Source organism: Henckelia pumila, chromosome 1, assembly GCF_033568475.1.
Source record: "Henckelia pumila isolate YLH828 chromosome 1, ASM3356847v2, whole genome shotgun sequence".
Lineage (NCBI taxonomy): Eukaryota > Viridiplantae > Streptophyta > Magnoliopsida > Lamiales > Gesneriaceae > Henckelia > Henckelia pumila.
In genome coordinates, this window is record NC_133120.1 from 110,066,297 (window position 1) to 110,091,002 (window position 24,706).

Consider the following 24,706-nt stretch of genomic DNA (forward strand, 5'->3'; position numbering starts at 1 on the left):
TTTAAAATTTAAATGTTATTATCAAATTTTATATCATTTGAAATAATTCACAAATGAGGACAACGACATACTTTGTCAAATTGATTTTTTCACCCTTATCTATAGTCTATACAATATAATAATGCATGAAATTTTTTATTTGTATATATTATTTACAATAATAAGGATATTTTGTCTTTGAACGGCTGAATAATATGCAAGATAACCGTTGTAAAATAAATTGCAGCTAATATCACATGGCTTTGATAGTTTCTTATAACAGTACATGCGATGTGTGTTAGGAAATTCTGACATGTGACATGTAACATTACTTGTTCATTGTCTTATTCTTAAAACATTCTCTGATTTCTTAAGTCTAGCTGAATGTAGATCTGTGATAATTAAAAAATAATATCATATTTAATTTTGAGTTTTAATAACTTATGAATTCATTGGGACATTTTTAATTAGATCAATTTAAACCTGACATTGGATGTAACAATTTAAAGATGTGCAAATAAATTAATTGTTTATTCATGTGTGTCTGTGTTTTTAACATTTGATGAATTGAATAGTATATATATAGTTTATAGTAATTACGATTATTAGGAAGGGAAGATTATAATTAATAAGCAGTATTTGGAAAGTATCGAGAGAGGGGATATAGAATTAGTTATGTATCGAATAGCTATAATTAATATTATATTTCATAAATCATATACGTGCTCTTGATGACGATGGCCTTACCCACTCAACTTGTGATTCGTTTTCTAGTTAGTTGTTAATTTGGAGTAGAGATGCAAACGAATCGAATCGAGTCGAATAATGATAAAATTTTAAGGTTTGAATTTGGCTCGATAAGAGTATATTCGAGTTCGAGCTCGATTCGAAGCTCGATAATTTCAAATATTTTGGCTCGAGCTCGGCTCGAAATGAAGTTCGAGTTCGGCTCGAAACATTCGAACCTATTTGTGAACTATTACTCGAATATATATTATGGTTCGAAGAGCTCGAAATGTTAGAAAATGTTCAAAATGTATATATATTTATTATATAATTATATAATATTAATTAAATATAAGGCTCGCGAACTATTCGCAAACTATTGAACATAATAATTTTGGCTCGAGCTCGGCTCGAAAAAAAATTCAAGCATGTTCGAATTCGGTTCGAGTTCGATAAGCTCGAATACAAATAAAATATTTATCGAACGAACTCGTAAAGATCACGAATCGACTCGATTCGTTTGCACCCCTAATTTGGAGAATATATATACACCAATTACTTAGGTAGCTACAACGTACATTTGATGTGACGGGTTACCACTCTATTACAATATACATTTTTTCGAATTTTACATGGGTATCATTTTTTTTTAAAAAAAAAAATCTAAATATGAGTTTGTGTTACATACATGTAATAATACATTTTGTTGCATAGAAAAACATTGATGCATATTATATTGTTCGTTTAAATAATTATTTGTGGTTTCTTAATTTGTTTTGAATTTTTAGGTCAAGTGATGAATATTTATGCAAAATAAATTGTGTAAATGAACTTTTTCTCCCGTGATTTGTTTGCATGAACAACATATTTTTCTCTGCACTAATAATTTATGCAAAGTATATATTTTTGTATAGTCTTTCTATATTTATCTAGATTGTTTTTTAAGGGTCCCGAGAAATTATATATGTTTAGCCTAAAACTTTTGTTTTATTTTTAGTGGACAATTTGACCGAATTTGGGGTTTTAATGGGCTTCTTGACATCTCTCAATGATTTACCACTTTGAAATTTCAACCCATCCACTTTGGTCCAAATAAGAAAGGTGGAAGGCCCCATGAATCTATCTATCTATCTAGTTCGTTTAGCTGAAATCTTGAAATTTATTTTTACAATCTGCAACAGAACATATTTTGGTAAAGCATTAAAGTCAAGATCAAAAAGAAAAATTACACTATTGTTTTTTGTTGAATTTAAGAACATAAATTTGATCCACGTGACAAATTTACTGTTAAAAAAAAAAAAACAAGAATCCGATGTTGCTTAGGCCTGGGGCTTGACTTGAATGCTGGTACGATTTGTATTCCTCCCGAGGACAAGAAAGGTTGTCCCCTGAAGTTTCTTAATTTCGTGAATAAAGTCCTCAGTCTTCCCCCGTTGAATGACAGGTTTTTTTGGTCAGAAGATCCCCAATGATTCGTTGGACTTGATCAGTACACTCTCTCTTCTGTGTTTCTTGGCACACACTATTCTTGTGTGTATGTGAGGCACTCCCATTGTATGATTGTGGCCCCGTGTTTTAAAGAACCAGAAAACTAACACTATGGAATCTGAAGAGGGAAAGACGAAAAACCCACTAAAAAGGAGTTCTGAAACATTGACTGATTTACCTGCAAGTGAACCCATGGATATAGACGCTTCCTTTGAGCCAACAGAGTATGTTCGTTCTTGGTTTTATACTTTTCCCCTTAAAAATTGTATGGGTATTTTTTTTTCTTTTTTTCTTTCTTTCTTTCTTTTCCTTTTTTTGGGTTGTTTCTTGGATTCTTGATACTCATTGTTTTTTAGGTTTCTTTAAATGGTGCTTTGTTTGGTATGAGATCAAGTTTGTTTAATTGTTGAAATTCTCGGTGCTGAGTTTGGTATGTTTGTGTGCATGCACGTAAAGTTATCAAATGAAGGTGGTTACAGAGGCAGTGAAGAGAAATACCGTTGCTGTTTTGGAGACCGAGGTTGGGAAATCCACGATGTCGGTGATGTTGATCAAGGAGGTCGGAGAATCGTTGAAAAGGAACGTTGGTGACAAAAAATTGATAGTTTTCCTGGCACCCACTGTTCATCTTGTACATCTGGTATGTTTTTGAATGGTTTCAGCATTTTAAGTTCTTGATGATTTATGGATTCTTTCCCTTGTACTGTATGCTATCTGGTTTGATGAAATTAATCTTGGATGGAATTTTGTGTTTGGTGCCATGAGATCGGAGTTGGAATTAGTAAGATGATTTGCAAATTGCCAAATTTTGAGTACGAGTTTCTTGATTTTGGTTCCAGTTTGAGGCTTCAAATCTTTACTACATAAATCTTTTGTTTAGGCAAAATACTGATGTGATATATGTTAACAAGGAGAACTGGCCTTTGCTCCCCACATTTTGGCCCAATTTTTTTATATGTATATGGAGAAATATCCCCTGTTCTTTGAAATTTTCCATTCTCCGAATAATTAATACATTCTTGCCTTGCCAACTTGGCGCTGCGAATTCTACATGTTCCAGTGTTCCTTTTTTATTTATATTTCTTATCATGAACCCATTTTACCTATAAGTCTATAACAAATGACTTTGGTTTTCTATTAGTTATTTTCATTTTTTTTAAAGAAAATTATAACTTTTGGAAGCTCATATAGCTTTTTCCTATGTGCACTACTCATCTCATTGTTTGTGGTGGTGAATGGCAGCAATGTAAGGAGATAAAATCACATACAAAGCTTCAAGTGGAGGAATACTATGGGGCTAAAGGGGTTGATGATTGGAATGCAGAGATTTGGCAAAAGGAAATCAATGAGCATGATGTTAGTAAATTCATAGTAATATGATTCATTCTATTTTACTTCCATCCTTGACTATGAGGAGAAAGAGTGTGTTTGTTTAACATGTAAGCAGATGGCATCTTATGATCTTGGGGAAAGAGATGTGTTTTTAAAATGTTGGTTGGAAAATTATGTGGACCATAAATGTTCTGTCTTTTGCTTTTAGTCGTTAGCATTCAAATATAAATGTTTCACCTGCAGTTCGTTAGCCTTTCACGTCAAGAATACTGCCAAATATTTTGCCGAACATAAGATAATTGTGAACCATTTCATAAGTATAGCATGTTCGAATAATACCTTTCTACTGAGGTCTTAAACCGTGTGTTGGTTTTTCTGCAATGTTGATCCTTGTTTCTTGTTCTCAGGTATTGGTCATGACACCTCAAATTTTACTGGATGCTTTGAGGAAATCATTCTTGAATTTTGAAACATTTTGCCTGATTGTCCTAGATGAATGTCATCATGCGACCGGTAATCACCCTTATGCGAAAATAATGAAGGTGAACTTATCTGCTTTATTTTATATCAATGTCTTATTTCTTTGACAGTTTCTTTTTTCTTTTTTCTTTTTTTGAGAAATTTTCTTTGACAGTTTCATGTTGACATTCCTTGGTAATTTTTTGTAAATATTTTTATTGCTAATTTGCCACGATTTTATTTTATTTTTTATATTTACCGATTGACGACTTATGATCGTGAAGGAATTTTATCACAAATCTGCAAATAGACCCAAGATTTTTGGGATGACTGCTTCTCCAGTGATTAGAAAAAGTAAGTGTAACTTTTTATTATTTGTATTGGGGACTCTCTGATGGATATAAAATTGCGAGTTTTGACAACATTTTGTTGCTCGTTTGTCGGTATTCGATATTTAATTTGGTAATGAAAAGGACGGAGCCATTTAATTAGCTACTTTACTTCCTTAATACAGATGAATTGATATCTTAAATATTTAATTATTGCTCTTCTTTGCAATTTAAATTGGCCATAACTTGTTCTTTGACCTGTCTCAACGGAATAGAAGAACCTCGGTTATTTGAAAATAATTTACCTTACTGCTAAAACAACCTTTCTTTCCATTTAATTTTGGTACTGGTTTTTTTGTTTTTTGTTTTTGTTTTTGTTTTTGCTTTTTTTTTTAAATTTTTTATAATTTCAAGAATTTACGTGCCTGTAATTGCTGCTATGCGTATCAGGTCTCTCTTCCACAAAATATTCTGGGGACCAAATTATGCAGCTTGAATCACTCTTGGATTCACGGGTACAATCTTTGTACAACATAGACAAGAGTTGGAAAGTATCATTGTTCTGTGTCCAGTGCCACATGTTAGTTGACTTGTGACTGTGTCCCATTTGGTTACACAGGTTTATTATACTACAGAGGATACAATGGAACAAGATGAATTTATCTGGGCACCAAAGCAGACATGCAGATTTTATGAGCCGCTACTGCCTCCCCCTATGGAAGTGACAGAAAACCTAGAATCTTCGTTACATAAGGTGTTTTCCTTTTGTACAATACCTGTTAGCTTTTGGGCACATATAAATTTAATGTTCAGAAAAAGGAAACGAAAGGAATGGAATTGGATGGTTGAATTTTTAAGTACAGTGTAGGCACTTCATTAGGGGTTTTTTTCTAATTTAATCAAGGGTTAACGCCATAAATAGAATAAAAAATTGTTCCAAATGGATCGAGATTACAAATGGCAGAATTTCCTAATCTTGTCGTATTTATAAGTTCATCCTTTTGAAAATTTCTTTGGTGTGTTTAACTTGTCTATTTCTTTTTTTGTTACATTTGTGGATAACGTTAATTTTTTGTGGACGTGGATGTGCAGAATTAAAATTTAAAACAAATTTTATACGATGAATAGATTATCGTTATTAATTATTTTTCTTGTATGAAATAAACAGCTTCTTACTCATGACACTTTTCTATCTTCTTACAGTTTGATGCGGTTTTGCTCGACACACAAAGGTTAGCAAGTGAGTACAAAGACACTGACGATAAGCATAAGAGATTGAGAGAGAGACTGGCGGATGATCACGAAAAAATTTTGTTTTGCCTGAGAAGTCTTGGGTTTGTATGTGCTTATGAGGTATGTATGCCAGTACCTTTTCTCTTGAAGATGATGTTTAGCTCTTTTCTTCATTCAGCTTGACAAGATCTCTTGCCTGTTGAATTTGGCATCGGTGACATGTTTATGACCAAATTGATTGATCTTGCAGGATAAAATATCTTTGATTCTAATTTTTAGTATTTCACCTGTATGTCAACTTTCTATGTTGTAGGCCGTTAAAATATGCCTAGAGAATGTTCCTAAGGTTCAAGAAAAGTGTGAATTTCATAGCAAAAGTATTAGGCAATATGAAAGTTCTCTTCAGGAGGCTCTGTCAATTATTGAAGCATCATGCCCCGGGGGTAAATTTTTTTTTTGTTTTTTTCATTATTTCCAGTATTTGAATAAGAAAATATGCTACATAATATGGTTTACTTGTTCTAGTTATGTACTTCAGCACCCTCTCCATACTAATCAAGTGGTCTAAAAATAGAAACATCTTGACACCCATCAAATCAAGCTCGTCTGGCATGAAGCAAAATGTTACAATAGAAGATGTGTACTGAACATTAATGATGGAAAGAGAGACAGATTAAGAAATATTGATTATATCTCAGATATTATCTAATGCAGTGTTCATATGCATTGATATCCGAGAAATACACAATTTTGATTCTTAATCGCAAAATCACATCGCTTAAGGGTAGTTCAAATTAATTGGTCATTGTACGGCTGTGAATCTCATTCAGCTGTGTTTTCACTGAGTTCTAAATCTAGAATGACTTGGATGCTCCGTTCAAAATTGAAAATTCTCTTCATTGAAGAGATATATATTGTGTTTGTTAAAAAGATGGTAGCTTCCCTGTTGTGGGTAAATTGAAAAGTTAAAAGATAATTATATGAAATGAAGTTTTTTTTAAAAATTTATTTTCATGATTACTTGGCCAATGGTAATGGAGATTGTCCTCTCAAATTTAGCATCTGAAAAAAAATGAAATATCACCTTGTTTTTTATGTTTTGATCATTAAGAATTAAAGAAAGGGCAAGGCTCATTGATTCTTACTGTTTATTACTGTCACCTCAGAACATAAGAGGCTTGTAGATGTTGTTAATGGTGGGCCAGATGCTGCAGACGCTGGCCTAATATCTTCAAAATTGCACGAGCTTCTTGAAATATTTAGAACATTTGGGTAACAAGTCTAGCAGCTCTATTCTTCATCTGTATTAACTATTAATAAATATCCAATTTTAATCTGTTTGATTTGATGTAAAATTTATATTTTTTTTGCTCTTCACACTGTTTCATCTATGAACGCAGGAAAGCAACGGAAGTCCTTTGTATTGTATTTTTTGAAAGAATAATTGCTGCTGAAGTGGTTGAAAGAGTGATAAAAAAGGTTACTGATTTGTCCCATGTTAACATTACATGTCTATCTGGAAGTAACTATGCAGTTGTTGGACCGAAAGCATGGAATGAAGTCCTAGAATCACTTCATTTTGGGAAGGTAGCCATTTTAACAGTGCTTTACTTTACACGTAGAAAGTTTCATTTATTCTCTGCCTTTTTCTTGTTAACGTGCAAGCTCTTCTAGGTCAATCTTTTATTTTCAACTGATGTGGTTGAAGAGGGATATCAAGTGCCCGTGCCCAAATTCTCCTATGTCATTTATTTTGATCTACCAAAAACTGTTTGTCGTTATGTTCAGTCACCGGGACAAGTTCATCTAAATGATTCTCAATACATCATCATGCTTGAAAGGTCACATCATGATCCATGATTCTCAAAGCTTTTTGATTATGGTATTGACTTCTAATATGTGAGACTTAATACTGAAAGCCAGAACTATGCTTTTATGTTTCAGAGGAAACAACAAGCAAATCGATCAAGTGTCCTACATTACCAAGAGTGAGATTTCTATGACACATACAGCCATGAATAGGGATCCTGATGGTTGCGTGGAAATTTCTGACACGAACGAAGAAGCTGTGTGTTCTGTAAATGTGACTGGGGCATCGGTGACTGCAGATTCTAGCATCAGTCTTATAGATAGATACTGCAAGAAATTCCCCAGAGACAAGTATGGATGTTCTTCTTTTCCTTTTTTTAATCAAGAAGGAGAACTTCTGATTTTATGCTTGATTTCATCATTGTACAGCATTTATCACATAAATTCATTGGGTTAAACTTCATAAATCTTATGCAGATACTTCGTTCCAGAGCCAAAATTTGAGTTTGTGCAGGAGGGGCACGTGATGGGAGATCTTAATGATCATCTTCTTCCTTACAATGAAGAGTCTCCAAAGGAAGACTGCATGACTGATGTCAAAGTAATATCTTCAGGGGCAGGTATAGTTACTTGATTTTCTAAGTTTCTTTTATTTTTTTTATAGTGTTTAATTCCTTGCGCCTGTTGCAATGCTTCTAGGAACAACAAAGAGAAAGGAGCTACACGGTTCAGTTAGCATACGAACGTTGTCCGGAACTTTGGGAGATAAACTTGATGGTGCAACGTTTTATGCGTACAAACTGAATTTTTCTTGTAACCTTGCTGAAGAGAAATTTTCAAGTTTTGTGCTTCTATTGGAGACAAAGCTTGACAGTGATGTGGGAAACATTGAAGTGGAATTGTACTTGATAGCAAAATTTGTCAGATCTTCTGTTTCGTTTTCTGGTCTTACAAATTTGGATGCTAAACAGGTTTCTAAGTTAAATCTGATATAATTTTCCATCTTTATATGTGTATATGGTCATTCCACTACTTGTTCTACTCTACCAGCTCAATTTAGTAATAATATCTTTTTTCCAACAGGTGGCAAAAGTGAAGTGCTTTCAAGAACTGATGTTTAATAGTTTATTTGGCAAACTCTTTGTCAAATCATCATCTGGAGAGAGGATGTTTTTACTTAATAGCAGGGAATCCTTGTGGAATTTGTCTAATAATTATTTACTAGTACCCCTGGAGTCGGTGGATGAGGCTAGTCAGGAATGTGTGAGAATCAACTGGACAGGGATTGATTCTTGTGTTTCAGCAGTAGAATTTCTGAAAAAAAATGCTTGGTTAAATTTTAAGCAGCCTGAAGCCATTGACAAAAACTCGTCAGCTCATGTGAAAGATTCGGTCGTCACTAAATTAGATTGCAATGTGATTCACTTGGCCAACAGATCTGCTTCTGTGGACAACGGCCTTAAGGGGATGGTAGTTGTTGCCATCCATACTGGCAGAATTTATTCTATTTTGGATGCACTTGCTGATACGTCTAGTGAAAGCCCATTTGAGGGAGAGACTGAAACAAGCTATTTATCTTTTGCTGATTATTATAAGAAAAGGTGGGTCTGTTGTGATTTGCTATTTCTATTCTACCCTCAGTTTCCCATTATTTACTTTTACTTTTGGTCAGGTATAAAATTCTTCTAAAATATCCAGAACAGCCTCTGTTACTTCTAAAGCAGAGCCACAATTCACACAATCTTCTCGTAGACTTTAGAAACGAAGGTGTGTGAAGTTTCTTGTCGCAACTATTATCACTTTCTTGTTAATGGTATTTTGTAGGTTTCCTTTTATGTTTGAATTGACTCATAGGCCGTGTGGCTAGAACTTCATGAACTGAAAAGATCCACTTAACTGCTTCTTTTAAGTAATTTTCCAGTTTAATATGCTTTCGGAGCACTGCATTGTTCTTTTCCTGATTGTCTCCTTAGTGCATGGCAAATAGCCCTAGCTGATGAAACTTTGTAGATTTTAACCTGGACCCTTGCATTTTTCTATTGGTTGTTTAAGTTTCGCCAAGATCTGAGAATATACTTCAATCAACTATTCATGCACCTTTTTGCAATTTCCTTTGTGTGAGATTTTTCTTAATTTTTACGTGCTTCTTGTAAACATAAACCGAAAGGTGGTGGGAAAAATGTTGTGCGAAAGCCAAATCAACCTGCACGTATACCGCCGGAACTTCTCATCGGAACGGACCTCAGAACAGATGTAATGAAGTCATTCTACTTGTTACCTTCACTAATGCATCGAATGGAGTCTTTGATGTTGGCTAGCCAACTTAGACAAGAAATAGCACATCATACTAGCGAATTAAATATTCCAAGCTCGGTGGTATGTGCCTTTGTAGCTGTTAATGATTAACTTTTATTGTAATTCCTTTGGTATTTAATGATTTAATCTAATAATTTCATTCATGGTCAGATTTTGGAAGCTCTCACCACACTAAGATGTATGGAACGATTTTCCATGGAGAGGTTGGAATTACTCGGAGATGCAGTTTTAAAGTATGCTGTAAGCTGCCGCCTCTTTCTCAAGTATCCGAAGAAGCACGAAGGACAATTATCTTATCATCGTTCTAGGATTGTTAGTAACTCAACACTTCATAAATTCGGAGTCGATCGCCAGTTGCAGGTGGAACTTAATTTTCTGTCATATGCTAGCTTTTGGAAACTATGAAAAGTCAACTGAAAAATTGATAGTTGTATATGAGAATTTGAAAGTAAGGTGAAAACATATTTTTGTGGTTGAATTTGGAAAAAAATGTGTATTTTATACTTCCTGGAAATTAAAACATTTCTTGGAAATATAAAAAAACTTTGTCTAAGCTCACGGAAGGTGACCAACCAAACAAAAGTTTTATGCTTGAATACGCTCCACGTGTGTATTGGAGACTGAGTGATATATATTTTGAAATTAATATTCTAGGTATCCGCATTATTGATCGGACATTGGGCATTAAATGCCTAAAAATAAGCTCTCAAGACCAATTCAATAAAGATAAAGGGGGTTGTGCTGTAATGGTTAGAACTTATGATCTCTTGGCTTTAATGTCATGTAGAATAATTTTCCCAAAGTTCATGCTCATGGGAGGTGGCGAACAATTTGCAATCCTTTTACACTTTGGTTCCCGTTTCATTTATTTTACTGTTTCTGTTACTTATTATAGGGATATACACAAGATTGTGCATTGATTCTTTTATTTATTATATAGGGATATATACGAGATTGTGCATTTGATCCACGTCAGTGGACCGCTCCTGGACAACGCTCAATATGGCCTTCTCCATGCAATCACTGCGTGGATACAAGGGAGGTTCCTATGGATGAAATTTTTTTTACGGAGGATGTAAAAATAATGGTTGGAAACACGTGCAGTAAAGGTCATCGATGGATGGGTTCAAAGACCATATCTGACTGTGTTGAAGCTCTAATTGGAGCATATTATGTTGGTGGGGGATTAACTGCTGCCCTTAGTCTGATGAAGTGGCTAGGCATAGAGACTGAACTCGAGCCTTCATTGATAGATGATGCTATTAAAGCTGCGTCTCTACATTCTTATGCTCCACATATTGAAGCTATCAACATTCTAGAGTCGAAGATTGGCTATAAATTTAATGTCAAGGGATTGGTGCTAGAGGCCCTAACTCATGCAACTGAAGGTTTTGATCATTGTTACCAGGTTTGAAGCCAAAAAAAAAAAGAGTTAAATATAATGTCTTGTACTCTGATTATTATCAATGTCTTTTTCTTTGTTATCAGTGCTAGCGTAAGAAAATGTGTTACAAGGTATATACTTTTCCGAAACTTGTCCGAGTGTTGAACTCGTATTGATTTAGTCTATTGATAGAATCAATGGAATTGGAACAAGGTGATATTTACAAGTAGGGTCACCAAATTCAATTTTCATTTTATATTTTACCAGATTACTTTATCTTCTTTGTCTTACCACTAGTTGAGAATAAGAAAAAAAGAAGTTAAAATAGACATTTTAGTGAGTTCAAACTCACCGTGTTTCTCACTTTTTCTGAAAAGATATTGTGGAAAATAACGCTACATTTCTTACAGAGAATTTACAACACAGCTAAGTCTTCTAAAATCTGCGTTTTCTGCCTGTTTAACATATACAGCGGCTGGAATTTTTGGGCGACTCTGTACTGGACATACTTATCACGAGGCACCTTTATGAAAGTCATAAAGATATTGATCCAGGGGAGTTGACAGATTTACGTTCCGCATCCGTGAATAATAACAACTTTGCCTTCGCCGCTGTGAGGCACAACCTTCATCCACACCTTCTGCATCAGTCCGAGTGTCTTAGAGATCAAATATCATCATTTGTCAAGTCTGTTTCTGGTATGAGCAGCAAGACACTAACACCGGAAAACATAGCTCCTAAGGTGAGGTTTATTCAATGTGAACATTTTAATGACTACTGAGTACTGACTTCCTACCATCAGAACACGCTTTTGCTGTTTGATTTTCATCTAATCTATTCTCATTTGTTTTAATAATTTCTTAAGCATTTTCATTTTCTGTCTTAGGCACTCGGAGACTTGGTCGAAAGCATAGTTGGGGCTATTCTTATTGACTCTAAACTAGATTTGGATGAAGTTTGGAAGGCTGTTGAACCGCTTCTATCGCCGATTGTGACTCCTGAAAAGCTCGAACTTCCTCCTTCCCGTGAGCTAATTGAGTTGTGCGACTCTCTTGGTTACTTTGTCAAAGAAAAGTATACTCCAATAGGAGATGCCGTGCATGCCGAACTTACTTTACAGCTTGAAAGTGTGCTATTGAATGGGCAAGGCTCTGGACCCAACAGGAAAGCTGCAAAGGGAATGGCAGCTCTTTGTTTGTTGAAGAAACTAGAGGTTGCTTTCTACTTGAATTTATGAGAAATTTACTCTTCAATCCTATACATTCTTTCCTAATTTTCACATTTTCCTTGTCTACCAACTCTGGAACGCAATAAACAAAAATTAGAGGTAATACTGTACATGCAAGATGTATGTTCTGTCGCTGTTTGCTACATGTACCTCGACTTCTTTTGGCATTTCAGGCTATTATCACCTTAAGTCCCCCTATTTTGGTAACTTAAGGTTGGCAACAATTGATCCTACTGTTATGTGTAACTGACTATGCATCACAATTATGAAATATGGCACTTGGACTACTGCTCTACAGGATAACAGATTTGGGTTGTAACTTTGTTAACAATTGTATCTTTTTGTACGATGACAAACACTTGTTCGACTGGAACTAAGTGCACATTATTAGTAACTGATAAAATGTTAAATGTTAACTTAAGACTGCTTTTCTGTTTATGGTGTTTATATTGAAGCATCCAAGCTTCCCTGATTTAGATGCTTTGATTTGATGGCAGGCCAGAGGAATTTCATCTTCCAAGCGTAAACATCACCAGCCAGATCAGGGCTCTGATGGTAACATCAGATCTTCAACATTCAGTGAAGGTTCTAATCACGTAGCATGCAAAAAGCCCAAGACAACTCGGCCAAATATACCTAGTGATCAGTTGAACGTGGAATCCACTGAAAAAGCCGGTGATTCTAAAGATCTCGACATTCCCGGTATTTGTTTTCAAAAAACCATATGAAAAATCATTTCTTTCATCAGTGCTTGTGCCTGAAGTTTTTTTTCTACATCTCCTATTTTCTGAATGGATGTACTTGTACGTCAAATGAAATTCCTTTCATGAGATAATACAAATAAGGCATAGTTTCAATTTATATTCTCCATATTATTTGGTGCTGATCATATAATATTTTCACATATCAAAGATTTCTCATATGTTGTGGCGCATTCTTTGTCAACAGTGGTGCCGCCAGTTGACATGAAGAAAGGAGGACCACGGATCTCACTTTACAACCTCTGCAAGAAACTTCAGTGGCCAATGCCTTCTTTTGACACCAGGGAGCAAAAATCAAGGTTAGCATAACTTTGATGTTCGCGCAATACCCGATGTAGCGTGACCAGCGTCATTCTGTAATTTTAAACACTCTAGAATAAAGATAATCTTTGGTTTACAGGATTCCCATTCAGTTTGGTGACGTACAAGGCTTCAGTAGTTTTGAGTCAGAAATCAGTCTTACTATTCCAGATCTCGGCGTAATTAAACTCTCAGGAGAGGCGAGGGCGGATAAGAAGAGTTCATTTGACTCAGCTGCACTTCTGATGATGAATGAACTGGAGAGACTGGGGAAGATTGTTATTAGTGCATAGAACGATATATGGTGTCACATTCTTTTAAATCGGTACTCTAATGATGGTGCAAACTTTGAAATTAAGATTTTTCTGTAAATTTTATTAGGTGCTAGCTACATTGAAATTAATTTAACTCGTATAGTAGTATCTCTCTTGTAAAGAGTAATAATTGATTTGGATATGGAAATAATATATATATATATTTTTGGTCTTTTAATTTGTATGTTAATTTTTATTTTTTTTTTAACGGAGTTTATCATGTTTGTCGGTCATAAAAGGACAGAAAATGAAAGTAAATACAAGTTAAATGATTAAAAATAAAAACAAAATACAGGTTACAAGGACAACAAATGAAAATTTATTATAATATAACTAAAAATGAAAATTTACAATAATATGACTAAAAAAAAAAATATTTAAGTTACATGATTGAAAATACAAATTCACCAATAATAAGATCAAAATGGAAAAAAAAAAAAAAAAAAAAGTTAATAACAAGACAATTTATGTATTTTCATATTTAACTTCAACTTGAAAAAAAAATATGTGAGAAGAAAATGTGAGTTGATTATTTGAATAATAGTATTGGAAATATAAAAAAAATATTTTATAATTATTTTATCTATCTATACTTACTAGTTACTATTAATTAAGTGAGAGAGGGGTAAATAATAATTTTGGTGAGACCTTTTTTTTAATATATTAATAATGTCCTTAGTTTTTTTGTTTTCCAAACTTTAATTTTCTTTATTTGTTTTTTATTTTATTTTATAGTTTGATTACAAAATTTATAAATCAAAAATCATGATTAAGTGCAAGCACGCAGTTTATTGAGAGAGAACACTTCATAACAAATAAACATGAAATCGAAAATCATTGTGTCAAATTTATTAAATAAAAAATACTTTCTGCTATAAATTTATTCATTTTTTGACGAAAATATATTCATTTTTATATATAAAAAAATGTTCACTATATCAATTCAAACATCATATATCTCTAAAAAATTATTAAAACAATTCTATGAATTATATATATCGATGCATTGTGTGTTTATTCATGAATAACACAGATTATAACGATTTGAGGCAATTAAGCTTCTAAAATGTCAACAAGTCGAGAGAAACATAGATAAACATGGTAACTCATGAAGCACAAGTGTAACACATGTCGGAACAATTTCGAATACAAGCTAAGGTTGTTCAGGAACACATGCAAATCATTCAAGATTTTCAGAAATGGTCTTGTAGATTAGGCTGCATTGGCTGCAATCGAAAGGCGAAGGGCGGGGGCGGCATCTGGCTGTGGCAGGCTTCATAGTTTGCAACCCCCGCTTGATGATCATACATTCCCTGCCCATGGCTTTCCATAACATGATTACCGCCGGTATCCATCGGATCCAGATGTAGCTGACGCTGAAATTTAGTTTCTTGAAGTTATTTAACTACTGTATTTAAGGGCGAAATCATAGAGCTTTTTGACCTTTTGTTTATATATACACTCACACACATACATACATACATATAGGGAATGAACATACCAGCTTGAATTGAAGGTTCTGATTCTCTTCCTCTATCATCTCATTCTGCAACATTAATGTTCATCCAACATGCATATTATAAGTTTCTAACAATTAAGTTCATCCAATATTATTGAGTTTGCATATACATATATATATATATTACGCTTGAAAATCACATATTCATGTATGTAAATGGTCATACATGTTTCCTCATCATTCTCACAAGTTCCATCTGTAAAAATAAAATAAAATAAAATAAAAAAAAGAAATTGCATGAGATTGTGTGGTTATAAGACAGCAGATATATATATAATGATTTAGCAAGTCCTAACGAGAAGATTTATGAGTACAAGAAATTATCGAAGGGTCTCGATGTGTTATTGATCCCGCAACCTGGCTAGCTTGTTCATATTTTTTTTGAGTGGCGCCGCGGTTTACACAACGTTGTTCCCAACGAAAACACGTAGTAAATTAATTAACCAGGAGAAAGAAAGGACCTGTTTGGTTTTAAGAGCTGATATCCCGTTTGTTAGAGCTTCCTCTAAGACCATTAATTCTTTGTAGTTCAAAGTAGTAATGTCATCTCCTTTCAGATGCCTAAAATTGGAGAAAGCAAGAGATATATATAAGACTGAAAAATCATACAAAAAGAGGGTTTTCTAAGGCGTATATATAGGAGTGACTAAAGAGTCAACCCTCACAGAAAAACAAGAAAAGGTTCAGTTCATAGACCTTAGCTCAATCTGCATGTTGTCATTCTCTTTCTTGATTCTGTTGATTTCATTGTCCAGATGCTAGATTTTGGGTCAAAATATGGCAAGAAATTCAAAAGGGTTCATCAAATCAATCAATCAAACAAAAGAAACACCAAATACTGTAATAAATGCCATGAAAATAATTTGTTTTGTTTCTATAAAGTAAACTCGTTATATAAAGCAGTTTTTATTTTTTAATTTTAATCTTAGCACCAACAGGTTAAAACAGGAGTTCTTCACAAACTCTTTTGCACAAAAAAATATTAATTCCCATCGAGATCTATTTTTAAGTAGATCAATTCGAGGTCTCTTGAACGAGCAAACATACTGAAAAGATGTATATTCATAGGTTTCTTTCATAAATTTTGCAAACAAAGGGAAGAGAGAGAAAGCAATTTCTTTACCAGATCTGTTCATAGATGTAACATCTCATGCAGTTTCTTTGGTGTTCTTATCATGGTTAAAGCAGTAATCACTTGGGAATGAGGGAAAAAGGTGGAAGGGACAAGGTTAGACTTAGATCCAAGAGATAGAAAACTAACTTCATACATAAGACCAAACATAGATCTTTCACAAAATTCTCCATTTCAAATATTCTTACATGATTTCAGCAAAAGCTCATGCTTTTGTTTTCAACTAACTAAAGTTGCACCAAAAAAATGAGTGAACACCAATAGGGTTATGTTATGAACTCACACAAGTATACCTCATGTTTGGCATCCCATAGCCTCTTCCCAGAAAGCTTGTGGTACTGCTCCAAAATGTCTGATAACCTTCAGAAACAGATCAAGATAAAACCTAGTTATCTATACAAACAATAACACTGTTTATATATATGGGAAGAAACAAAAATGAAATCTTTTTTCTTCTTTTCAATAGTTATTACGTAACGGAAGGGCTGCAAAACTCATGCATCTTCCCAGAAGTGGAGAAGATGATGACAGAAACTTGAGAATCGCAGAGAACACTGATCTCCTTAGCTTTCTTGATGATCCCATTTCTTCTTTTCGAGTAAGTGACTTGTCTGTTGCTTGAGTTTTCGATTCTCTTGATCTCAATCTTGCCTCTGCCCATTTCTTCAGCGGGATCCTTTTTTGAGCCCTTTGCTTTTGTTTGCAGAAAACCCTCGAAGGAAACAAAAAAAATGAGATCTTGGAGGGGTGATGAGGATAGGGGAAGGAAGTGGGGGTGGGGGAGGGGTATACATGGTAATTTGATGACATTTTCCATTGTTGGATTGAGAGATAAGGAACTTTCCAAAACCTGTGCAAAAATGGTTCTTTTATTGGTGAATGACTTAGCCAAGACAACTGTTGAAATATGTTGCTTTAAATCTTTTAGCCATTCTTTGTAGTAAAATCTTTATTAATCTTGGGTTCCAACTTGTTACCCTTTGGCCAATATATATACCCTCCCATCTCCAAATTTTTGTGCTAAAAAGATTGAATATCGAGTTATAACTTATAATTAATTCACTAAATACGTTACGATTTACATTAAAGAAAAATTCTATAAAAAAAAATCTAGTATGTTTGCGATTATGTGCATGAGAGAATATATGAATTCTTGCATCTAATTTTGTGAAATGTTAATATCCTTGAATTTGGTTTCTTACTTCTTAATTTATTTATTGTGGAGGACAAGGAAGTGTTTAAAGGTTGGTGCATGCAAACCTGAGATTTGACTTTATAATTCTGAGAGGATTGTGATTAGAGTGTGTGTAAGAGTAATGAATCCTTAACCATCAAATCAAATGTCAATATTGGGCCATGGTCATTAAAAGAATGAGTGGGAGTGCCGAAATTTCATGCAAAAAACGATTGGATGGGACATCAAAGTGTTTTCAGCTTACACACTTTCTTGAGTCAAAAAAAGCGTGGAATGCTGGTAAAAAAAAATAAGTGGTCAAAATGTCAAATATATACACATACATGCGTGTGTGTGTGTGTGTGTTTGGGTGGGATTTTTTTTAATTATTTTTTTATTTAATTTAAAATAGCCTAATTTTCATTTTCTATTTGGATGATATAAGTAATTAATGTTTTCGTGTAAAAAAATAAGAATAAATTTTTAATGCTGTTATGATCCCATTCAAAGTAATTAACTTTTTATCTCAAAAAATCCTCCTCTGCATTGTTTTATATATCTACAGAACTCACTCCTTTTTTTCAACACTATACCTTAACTTTTTTTTACCTTCATATATAATTTACCTAGCTAGACTTTGTTTGATAAAGAAAGTTTATCCGGTTCATTTTTTGTGCATATAGATAGATGCAAACACATAAATTTTTTATATGTATATGGTAATTGTATTCAATGTTTGGATGCGAAGTTTATTCTACAGTTGTCTTGGAACATTGATCAGAAAATTAAGTACTCGGGAAAAAAAATTAAATTCACGATTCAATTAATCATTTGCTAGATATTAAATTATACTAATGTCTATTTTTTCATGAGGTCCATTGTAGTTACAAAAACCAAAACCTTTGAATCTGCACAACGCAATCTAAGGCCAATTCCTTCAGCACTTTTGAACTGTGAAAAGGCTCATCTGATGATCTGAGAACTAGTGCTATGTTGGATTGGTTGTTGCATATATGGTGAAATTTCGACTACAACGTTGTGTGTTATGCTCTGATCAACAACTCGTAAACGTTGCTACAGTTATCACCGGATACACGTTTCAACCTTTCTAATCTCTTTCGGCTACCAAGAAAGTCAATCCTTTTGAACTCCAGGGAACCAGAGTAAGCAGATCGTAGCATGTCAGCATGTCTAGAGTCGGTGTGGATGGCAAGTTCGATTTCCTCGGCTGACATTTTCTCCTGAGAATGATGGAAATATTCTCTATTGATATTGCTGAATTTTGACCGAATGATAAGAAAAAATGACGAATTTTAAACTCTAGCACCTGACATAGTTCTGTATAGATAACGGAAATTACCTGGTAAAATGAATGGATGTGATCTAAGATCTGCAAACATGTGAAGCCAGTATTGCTGAAGAATGTTCTTGAACGAGGTCCCATCTCGGAAAACCGATCAACGGGAAACATTACAGTGAGGAAATGGCTTTCCAATACTAACTCAGACTTCTCACTGCAATTTAACCCACAAATGTAGAAATGGTTTCATAGAGGCAGCAGCATATATATCTTTTGCAAGAACAGCACAAAAAATGGATCTAAATCAAAGTGAGGCCCTCCCCCAAAGGAAGAATAATTTTAAATGGTGGATCCAGATATCTTCATAACGCTATGAATTTCCATCCCATCAGGAAAAAATGGCATAAGAAAGTCTAGGAACATTCAACAGCTTCACCGTCTAGAAAAAAATAATGCAGAAGTGGATGAAACAGAGAATCTAGAGTAAGTACAACCTTTCTGTGAGCATTCGTGATATGTTCACGAATGAAATCATAGATTTTCTGTCCTCCTTTGCATCAAAGAGAAAGGATCCTTGATCATCAATGTTGTTGTCATAACTGGAAGAGTCTGTATGTATAGAAGCTGTCGAGGTTGGCTCGGATATTGACCAGCTTATGGAATCTAAAAGCCTGCTGGGGGTTATCTGTTGTAGTGGATCTTGACATGAATTACATATGCAGATACTATTTCACGCGATGGGATGATATAAAACTTAACATGAAAATCAATCTTTACTTTTAAGGTATAACCCAATGTTGATGCTGTTGGCTACCCTTTTTCACATGTCATGGTATATCTACAACAGGGGAAGTTTTCAAAAATAACCCTTGCACGTGTTTAATGGATAAAGCGTGTTACTTTTCAAACTGGGTAATGAAAATTTCTAAGATATAAACAGAAAGAAAGAAAGAAAGAAAGAAAGAAAGAAAGAAAGAAAGAAAGAAAGAAAGAAAGAAATAAGGGAGATAAAAAAACCCTTTTTCATAGAAGACTGAAACGAAGTGCTTAGGTACTAAAAAAATATCGACATAAAAGCCTAATGGGTAATGGCAGCAGCAATGGCTGCGGCCTAACCTCAAAAAATGTACGCATGCCACTAGTGGAACACATTTATGTTTTTCCAATACATGAATAAGAGGTGAAGAACAAATATTGAAATCAAGCCTGAAATGAAAAAAAGGTTGACCTTCATTTTACGATTCCGGCGCTTTCTGACCCCATCTTTAGCCAGGTTCACTTTCATTTGCCTTTCTTCGGGGCTTGCTTTAATCACGGGACTAGGAACATTTCTGGGGCTAGTTACCCTCTTAACTTCCTGAAAATAATTCTATGTTGAGAGCTACAACTAGGATATACTGAGTCAGCAACTTACATTTAATGTATCTTTGATGAAACAATATCCTGAATAATATTCTTTGATGAAACAATATCCTGAATAATATTCTTTGATGAAACAATATCCTGAATAATATTGATAAAGTACTCATTGAGAGGCTATCTAAATTAAACTAATGGAAGCAATGTAACCTTTCAGATCATCAAGGTATTCTAGGAAAAATTCAAACTGCCAGCAAACTAATATTAAGAAAGTATTTAAAAGGCTGTCTACCTCCTTTGAAACACTATCATGGAAAGCATTGAGCATAACTCCAGTGTACCGAGCCAAATCGGATGATAGGTTAACAAGCCTCTGCTGACATTTTTCTTTTGCAGACTTCAGAACCCATTGTGGCTGAGGTACAGCAATGTAGATGGTCATGATTTCGGGAAAGAAAACTCCAGAAAAGAAAAACATAGAGAGAGATGCAATCACAAGCAGTATTTATTTAAATAGCAATGAGTTTGGAGCTGAAAGAATCGCATAAATGGCAAGGAGCACTTACTGTAACAAGATAACTCAAATGCCCCAGATATTTTCGAACTGAAGGCCCTTCACATATTACATGACTCGCGTTGCAGCCAACAAACCATTGGCTCAGTGTAGCACCTTCTACGGATAAAGCTTCAGCGACCTAGGCACAGATATATAAGAGAAATTTGTCTTCCAAACTCTTGAATATTAAGATCAATTCAATTCAGAAAACAGGAGACTTAAGGAGATATAAGCGAATGTCCGCTCAGCAGCCAAAGACTCCAAAAAGTGAACTTTTAATTCGCTTACCAATTACCATAAATGAGATATAAACACTGGTTTTCATTGCCTCAAAAAAAAATCCAAACCTACCCTGTGATGAAGTTCAGCTGGGACATCTACGTCAATATAGAAGGATTGGCCAGAACAAAATGAAAGAACATTGGGCCTTTTAGTCTCCCTTTCTGGAAATCTCAAGAGCGAACCTTCCATCTTGTCAAGCTGAATGGAATGGTTTAGCAATCCCGCTGGGAGACAACCATTGTCAGCAACCAGATTCTTATCAATTCGCGTAGGGTAATCATTTTGGGCACCCATTCTGTAGAATGATTCATCCATCCTAACTGAAATCAACACATTACACGCTGTTGCTCAAATCAAGAATGTGCTATAAGTTTTTTCTTGGCTTTAACATATGTAATAAGCCTGCCAAGCTTTCATTAAGCCACTTTTAACACCATACAAATGACAAAGATCGCAGAACCTAATTCAGAGTTTGAAATTATTTGAAAGCAATAGAACTGGGTCAAGAAATACATTAAACTCAATACTCTACAAGAGAAGGGCAGAAAAAACACCATAACTATTACCATTCTTCTTGACGCTATCCACGAACCAGCTGATTGAAACCAGGAACAGACCGTTTGCTGGCCCATGTTTGAGAGCATACTCAAATTTATGTCCACAAAAACTGTATAGGCCGTTAAGGGGAAACAGTTGTGAGCTTAGATATCAATCTATCACTAGCAAGCAATAACACTCTGAAGAAAATACATTTTCGACTAAATTCGTGCATCCATCCCTACTGAGACTAATGTGCTAACCAATGAAATCTTCACAAAAAAAAAAAGGATATTTGAACCACCAAATGTGTGCATCGGGCATGGAGATGAGGACTATATTGACCTCCCAATCTCTCGGTTGCTTCCTTGACCTGTTTCCTTGTTTCTACAACCCATAGGAGCGAACTCAAATACCGCAGCAATTTCACATAAGCAAACTCAAAACAAATACAAGTGAACTCGTGTAAATAAAATCTTGTTAGCGTGAAAAAACAAATTGCTCAATAATGTTCAACATAAATTACACATTTAGCAGTGAAATGAGGCTCGAGATTCGAACTTCACAAAGTTAAGGCTTCAATTTCATTGATATCAAAACATATTGTGAATATAGACTGAGAATGGAATTTTAGAATCTCTATTTTGCCCCGTAGTAATGCGTACATCATTGTATTCTACCAATCTTTTAAACAAGATCATCAAATCTCATTAAATGGTACAATCAATCAAACACATTTGATGATAAACGATGTTGAATATGAACAACCAGCAGTGATCAAATTTCTACCTTTGGAGAGCCCCGTAACACAAATAACAAGACCAGATAATGGTCCGTGTGATTTCACGGGATGCTCAGAAATTACAGAGACAGTTGAAGCTGGTGACATGGGCTCCAAGGAAAAGGACTGGATGCCCCTGAATGATGAAGAAACTTCCAAAAATAGCCTTGAACATCCCTTGCCTTTTATCACCTCCACCCTTCCGCCCCCGCCAACACCGCCTCCCACTTTTTCAGTCATTTATAAACTGATGCAAGAAAAAAATCAATAATGTGCAAAATGATAATTGTTGAACAGAGTGCTTTGGAAAGGAAAGAAACTGGGATTTCCTTTTTTTCACGAAAATATTATACGAATATATAATACAGTCTCATTTCAACATGCCTAACACCTATTACACTAGTACACTACCATAAATAGTTGGTCAATGCAATGGAAGCAGGGAGAATACGTAATCTTGGAGAATTACCAAAAACCGGCTTTATCATCATAAAGTCAGAAAAAAGGCGAGAATGAACGAAAGAAAAAGCGCAAGTCTTTTCAAGTTTCCGCAAAAATCTTGAATGTTGGCGGGGCCTGGGCAAAGCGAAGCGTGAGCAAGGCTGAATAAAATTCCAAGTGAAAACTTTCATGAATTGTCTCTGCTTTTGCTTTTCGTTGGGTTTCAAGAAAGTGGGTGTTGGCGTGATTCATTAAAGTCCCACCTTTTCATTTCCCTTTTTATCTCTCTAAAAATTTGCAGAGCAAAGGCCATCGCCATGGCCGGATGGGATGCTTGGCGTTTTCTCGTTGCTTTTGAACTATTTCACAAACGGCCGTTTCCTATTCAATGAATTCACATTTTTGCCCTTACATATGCCATTCTTTAGTCCAAAACTAGGTGAACTATGCACCTTAGAGTCGTTAGATTATCGAGTCATTAATTTCGACAGTTGAGATAATTTTATAAGAGTTTTTTTGTATTTGGAATAAAAAAAATTACGATTTTGTGAGGATAATATTGTCCATCCCAACAAATGGCTACATCATATTCAATTAATTAATTTGCTAATTTAATGTTTGGCCACGACAACAGATACATAATTATTAAATTATTGTATCGCGACGTGACACCTACGACTAGAAATCGTATTGTGATTATTATTAAACCATTCGTCACTCTCATTGGTGACAGGCAACTAAAACAAAATTCATTGTGCTTTAATTAATTTATTTCAACATAATAATTGTTCATCTTAATATTTTCTAGATAACATAAACACACTTTAATCAATCCCACTGTTATTCTTAAAAAAAATTAATCCCACAATTCAAAATAGTATTTGAAACGAGTCACGAGTGGATTACAAATTCCTTACTCAAATAGGCATTATCAGTGATACCTAGGGAATCATGGGGCGATGTTGCTAGACGCTCTTACCATGATTCGATGGGTAAGTCGAAAATTGTTGTTCCGAGTCACAAGGAGTTGTAAGCCCACGGCTAGCTGTATCCCTGAACCATTGAGGGTCACACAAGTAATGGATTACTAAACCCCGTTGAGATAGTTAAATTTAAAGAGTTATATTTAACGAAAAAAAAAAGCTAGAGTCGGTATAGCCTTCCAATTTCAATTCTCTTCCTCCATAAACCATAAATACATTCTTAGTCCTTCTTAAGTACTTAAGAATATCCTTCACGATTTTCCAATGCATTCACTGCAAGAAACAATCTTTCAGGAATTACGTCCAACTCTTGGGTGGGGCAGAACGTTTCTTACCCTTTCCACTATACTCAATTCTCGAACAAAACAAATTGACTGGCGCAAACTATACGGAATGGTTCCGTAAATTAAAGATTGTTCTAAACTCGGAGAAAATTTTCTACGTGTTAGAAAAGAATCCTCCAAAAAAAGCACCGGCTAATATAAATCCGAAAGAATTGGCAAAGTCATACAAATTACAATCACCTACAAGTCATTTCAAGTTCACGAATTTTTTAAAACGATACACTATGCTATCGGATTTCAAAGTCTTTCCGACAAATAAGTGCAAGTGAAATTATTTTGATATGGCAAACTTGGTTGTGACATGCATAAAATTAGAGATATGTCAAAATAAGTTAATCAGTTGTGTGAGCTCAATCCGCAATAATGGCATTAGGACTCCATGATGCCAAAATTGGCTAGACTTATCAGGTCAACCCGTCTCACTCCCACCAGTCCACCACATAAAATAGGTGGATTGGATTGGTAATTCAAGAACCCATCAAAAAAAGTGTAATCTCAACTAATAGTCTTGTTGACTCGTTTTGACATCACAACCTAAAATACCACCTAAATACACGTAGAATGATGCCAAAAATAAAACGTCGGTCCACACAGATCTTGAGAAAAATAAAAAAGGATTTTGAGTGGAATGAATAAAAAG

At 34.6% G+C, this 24,706-nt stretch overlaps 2 protein-coding genes and 1 pseudogene across 4 annotated transcripts; 1 reads left to right on the plus strand and 2 right to left on the minus strand.

The window, feature by feature from the left end:
• Positions 1–1,977: 1,977 nt before the first annotated feature.
• LOC140883985 (endoribonuclease Dicer homolog 3) lies at positions 1,978–13,800 on the plus strand. 2 transcript variants are annotated; one of them, XM_073290641.1, is made up of 26 exons: positions 1,978–2,052; positions 2,150–2,417; positions 2,650–2,833; positions 3,436–3,549; positions 3,933–4,067; positions 4,269–4,338; positions 4,764–4,828; positions 4,933–5,067; positions 5,517–5,666; positions 5,860–5,989; positions 6,713–6,818; positions 6,947–7,133; positions 7,221–7,387; positions 7,491–7,706; positions 7,833–7,975; positions 8,055–8,326; positions 8,439–8,956; positions 9,028–9,122; positions 9,523–9,731; positions 9,822–10,031; positions 10,612–11,079; positions 11,528–11,797; positions 11,942–12,268; positions 12,781–12,985; positions 13,232–13,343; positions 13,445–13,800. In XM_073290641.1, exons 2-26 carry the CDS (start codon positions 2,305–2,307, stop codon positions 13,635–13,637), a joined length of 4,794 nt encoding a protein of 1,597 aa, XP_073146742.1. In that variant the 5' UTR covers positions 1,978–2,052; positions 2,150–2,304; the 3' UTR covers positions 13,638–13,800. The 2 variants fall into 2 exon arrangements, with proteins under 2 accessions (XP_073146742.1, XP_073146735.1); XM_073290634.1 differs by having other exon boundaries at positions 1,989–2,417.
• Positions 13,801–14,647: 847 nt separating this feature from the next.
• Positions 14,648–17,049, minus strand: LOC140874843 (floral homeotic protein GLOBOSA-like; annotated as a pseudogene). Its single transcript, XR_012148238.1, has 7 exons — positions 16,783–17,049; positions 16,603–16,669; positions 15,874–15,935; positions 15,639–15,738; positions 15,344–15,373; positions 15,160–15,204; positions 14,648–15,034 (listed from the first exon to the last, which is right to left on the minus strand). The product of XR_012148238.1 is annotated as a floral homeotic protein GLOBOSA-like (transcript).
• A 1,226-nt stretch (positions 17,050–18,275) lies between these two features.
• LOC140874054 (uncharacterized) lies at positions 18,276–23,101 on the minus strand. The gene is made up of 11 exons (XM_073277330.1): positions 22,768–23,101; positions 22,307–22,545; positions 21,812–21,904; positions 21,547–21,648; positions 21,050–21,300; positions 20,709–20,837; positions 20,435–20,557; positions 20,012–20,140; positions 19,278–19,468; positions 18,844–18,997; positions 18,276–18,724 (listed from the first exon to the last, which is right to left on the minus strand). Exons 2-11 carry the CDS (start codon positions 22,536–22,538, stop codon positions 18,527–18,529), a joined length of 1,602 nt encoding a protein of 533 aa, XP_073133431.1. The 5' UTR covers positions 22,539–22,545; positions 22,768–23,101; the 3' UTR covers positions 18,276–18,526.
• Between the last annotated feature and the right edge of the window lie 1,605 nt (positions 23,102–24,706).

Excerpts from the sequence above, each read along its gene's own strand:
- LOC140883985 (XM_073290641.1), top strand. The coding sequence starts at position 2,305 with ATGGAATCTGAAGAGGGAAAGACGAAAAACCCACTAAAAAGGAGTTCT. Across the intron at positions 2,834-3,435 it reads CTGTTCATCTTGTACATCTG|CAATGTAAGGAGATAAAATC; the intron begins GTATGTTTTTGA and ends GGTGAATGGCAG. Across the intron at positions 8,957-9,027 it reads GCTGATTATTATAAGAAAAG|GTATAAAATTCTTCTAAAAT; the intron begins GTGGGTCTGTTG and ends ACTTTTGGTCAG.
- LOC140874054 (XM_073277330.1), bottom strand. The coding sequence starts at position 22,538 with ATGACTGAAAAAGTGGGAGGCGGTGTTGGCGGGGGCGGAAGGGTGGAG. Across the intron at positions 21,649-21,811 it reads CACACATTTGGTGGTTCAAA|GTTTTTGTGGACATAAATTT; the intron begins TATCCTTTTTTT and ends ACGGCCTATACA. Across the intron at positions 21,301-21,546 it reads GGATAGCGTCAAGAAGAATG|TTAGGATGGATGAATCATTC; the intron begins GTAATAGTTATG and ends TGTTGATTTCAG.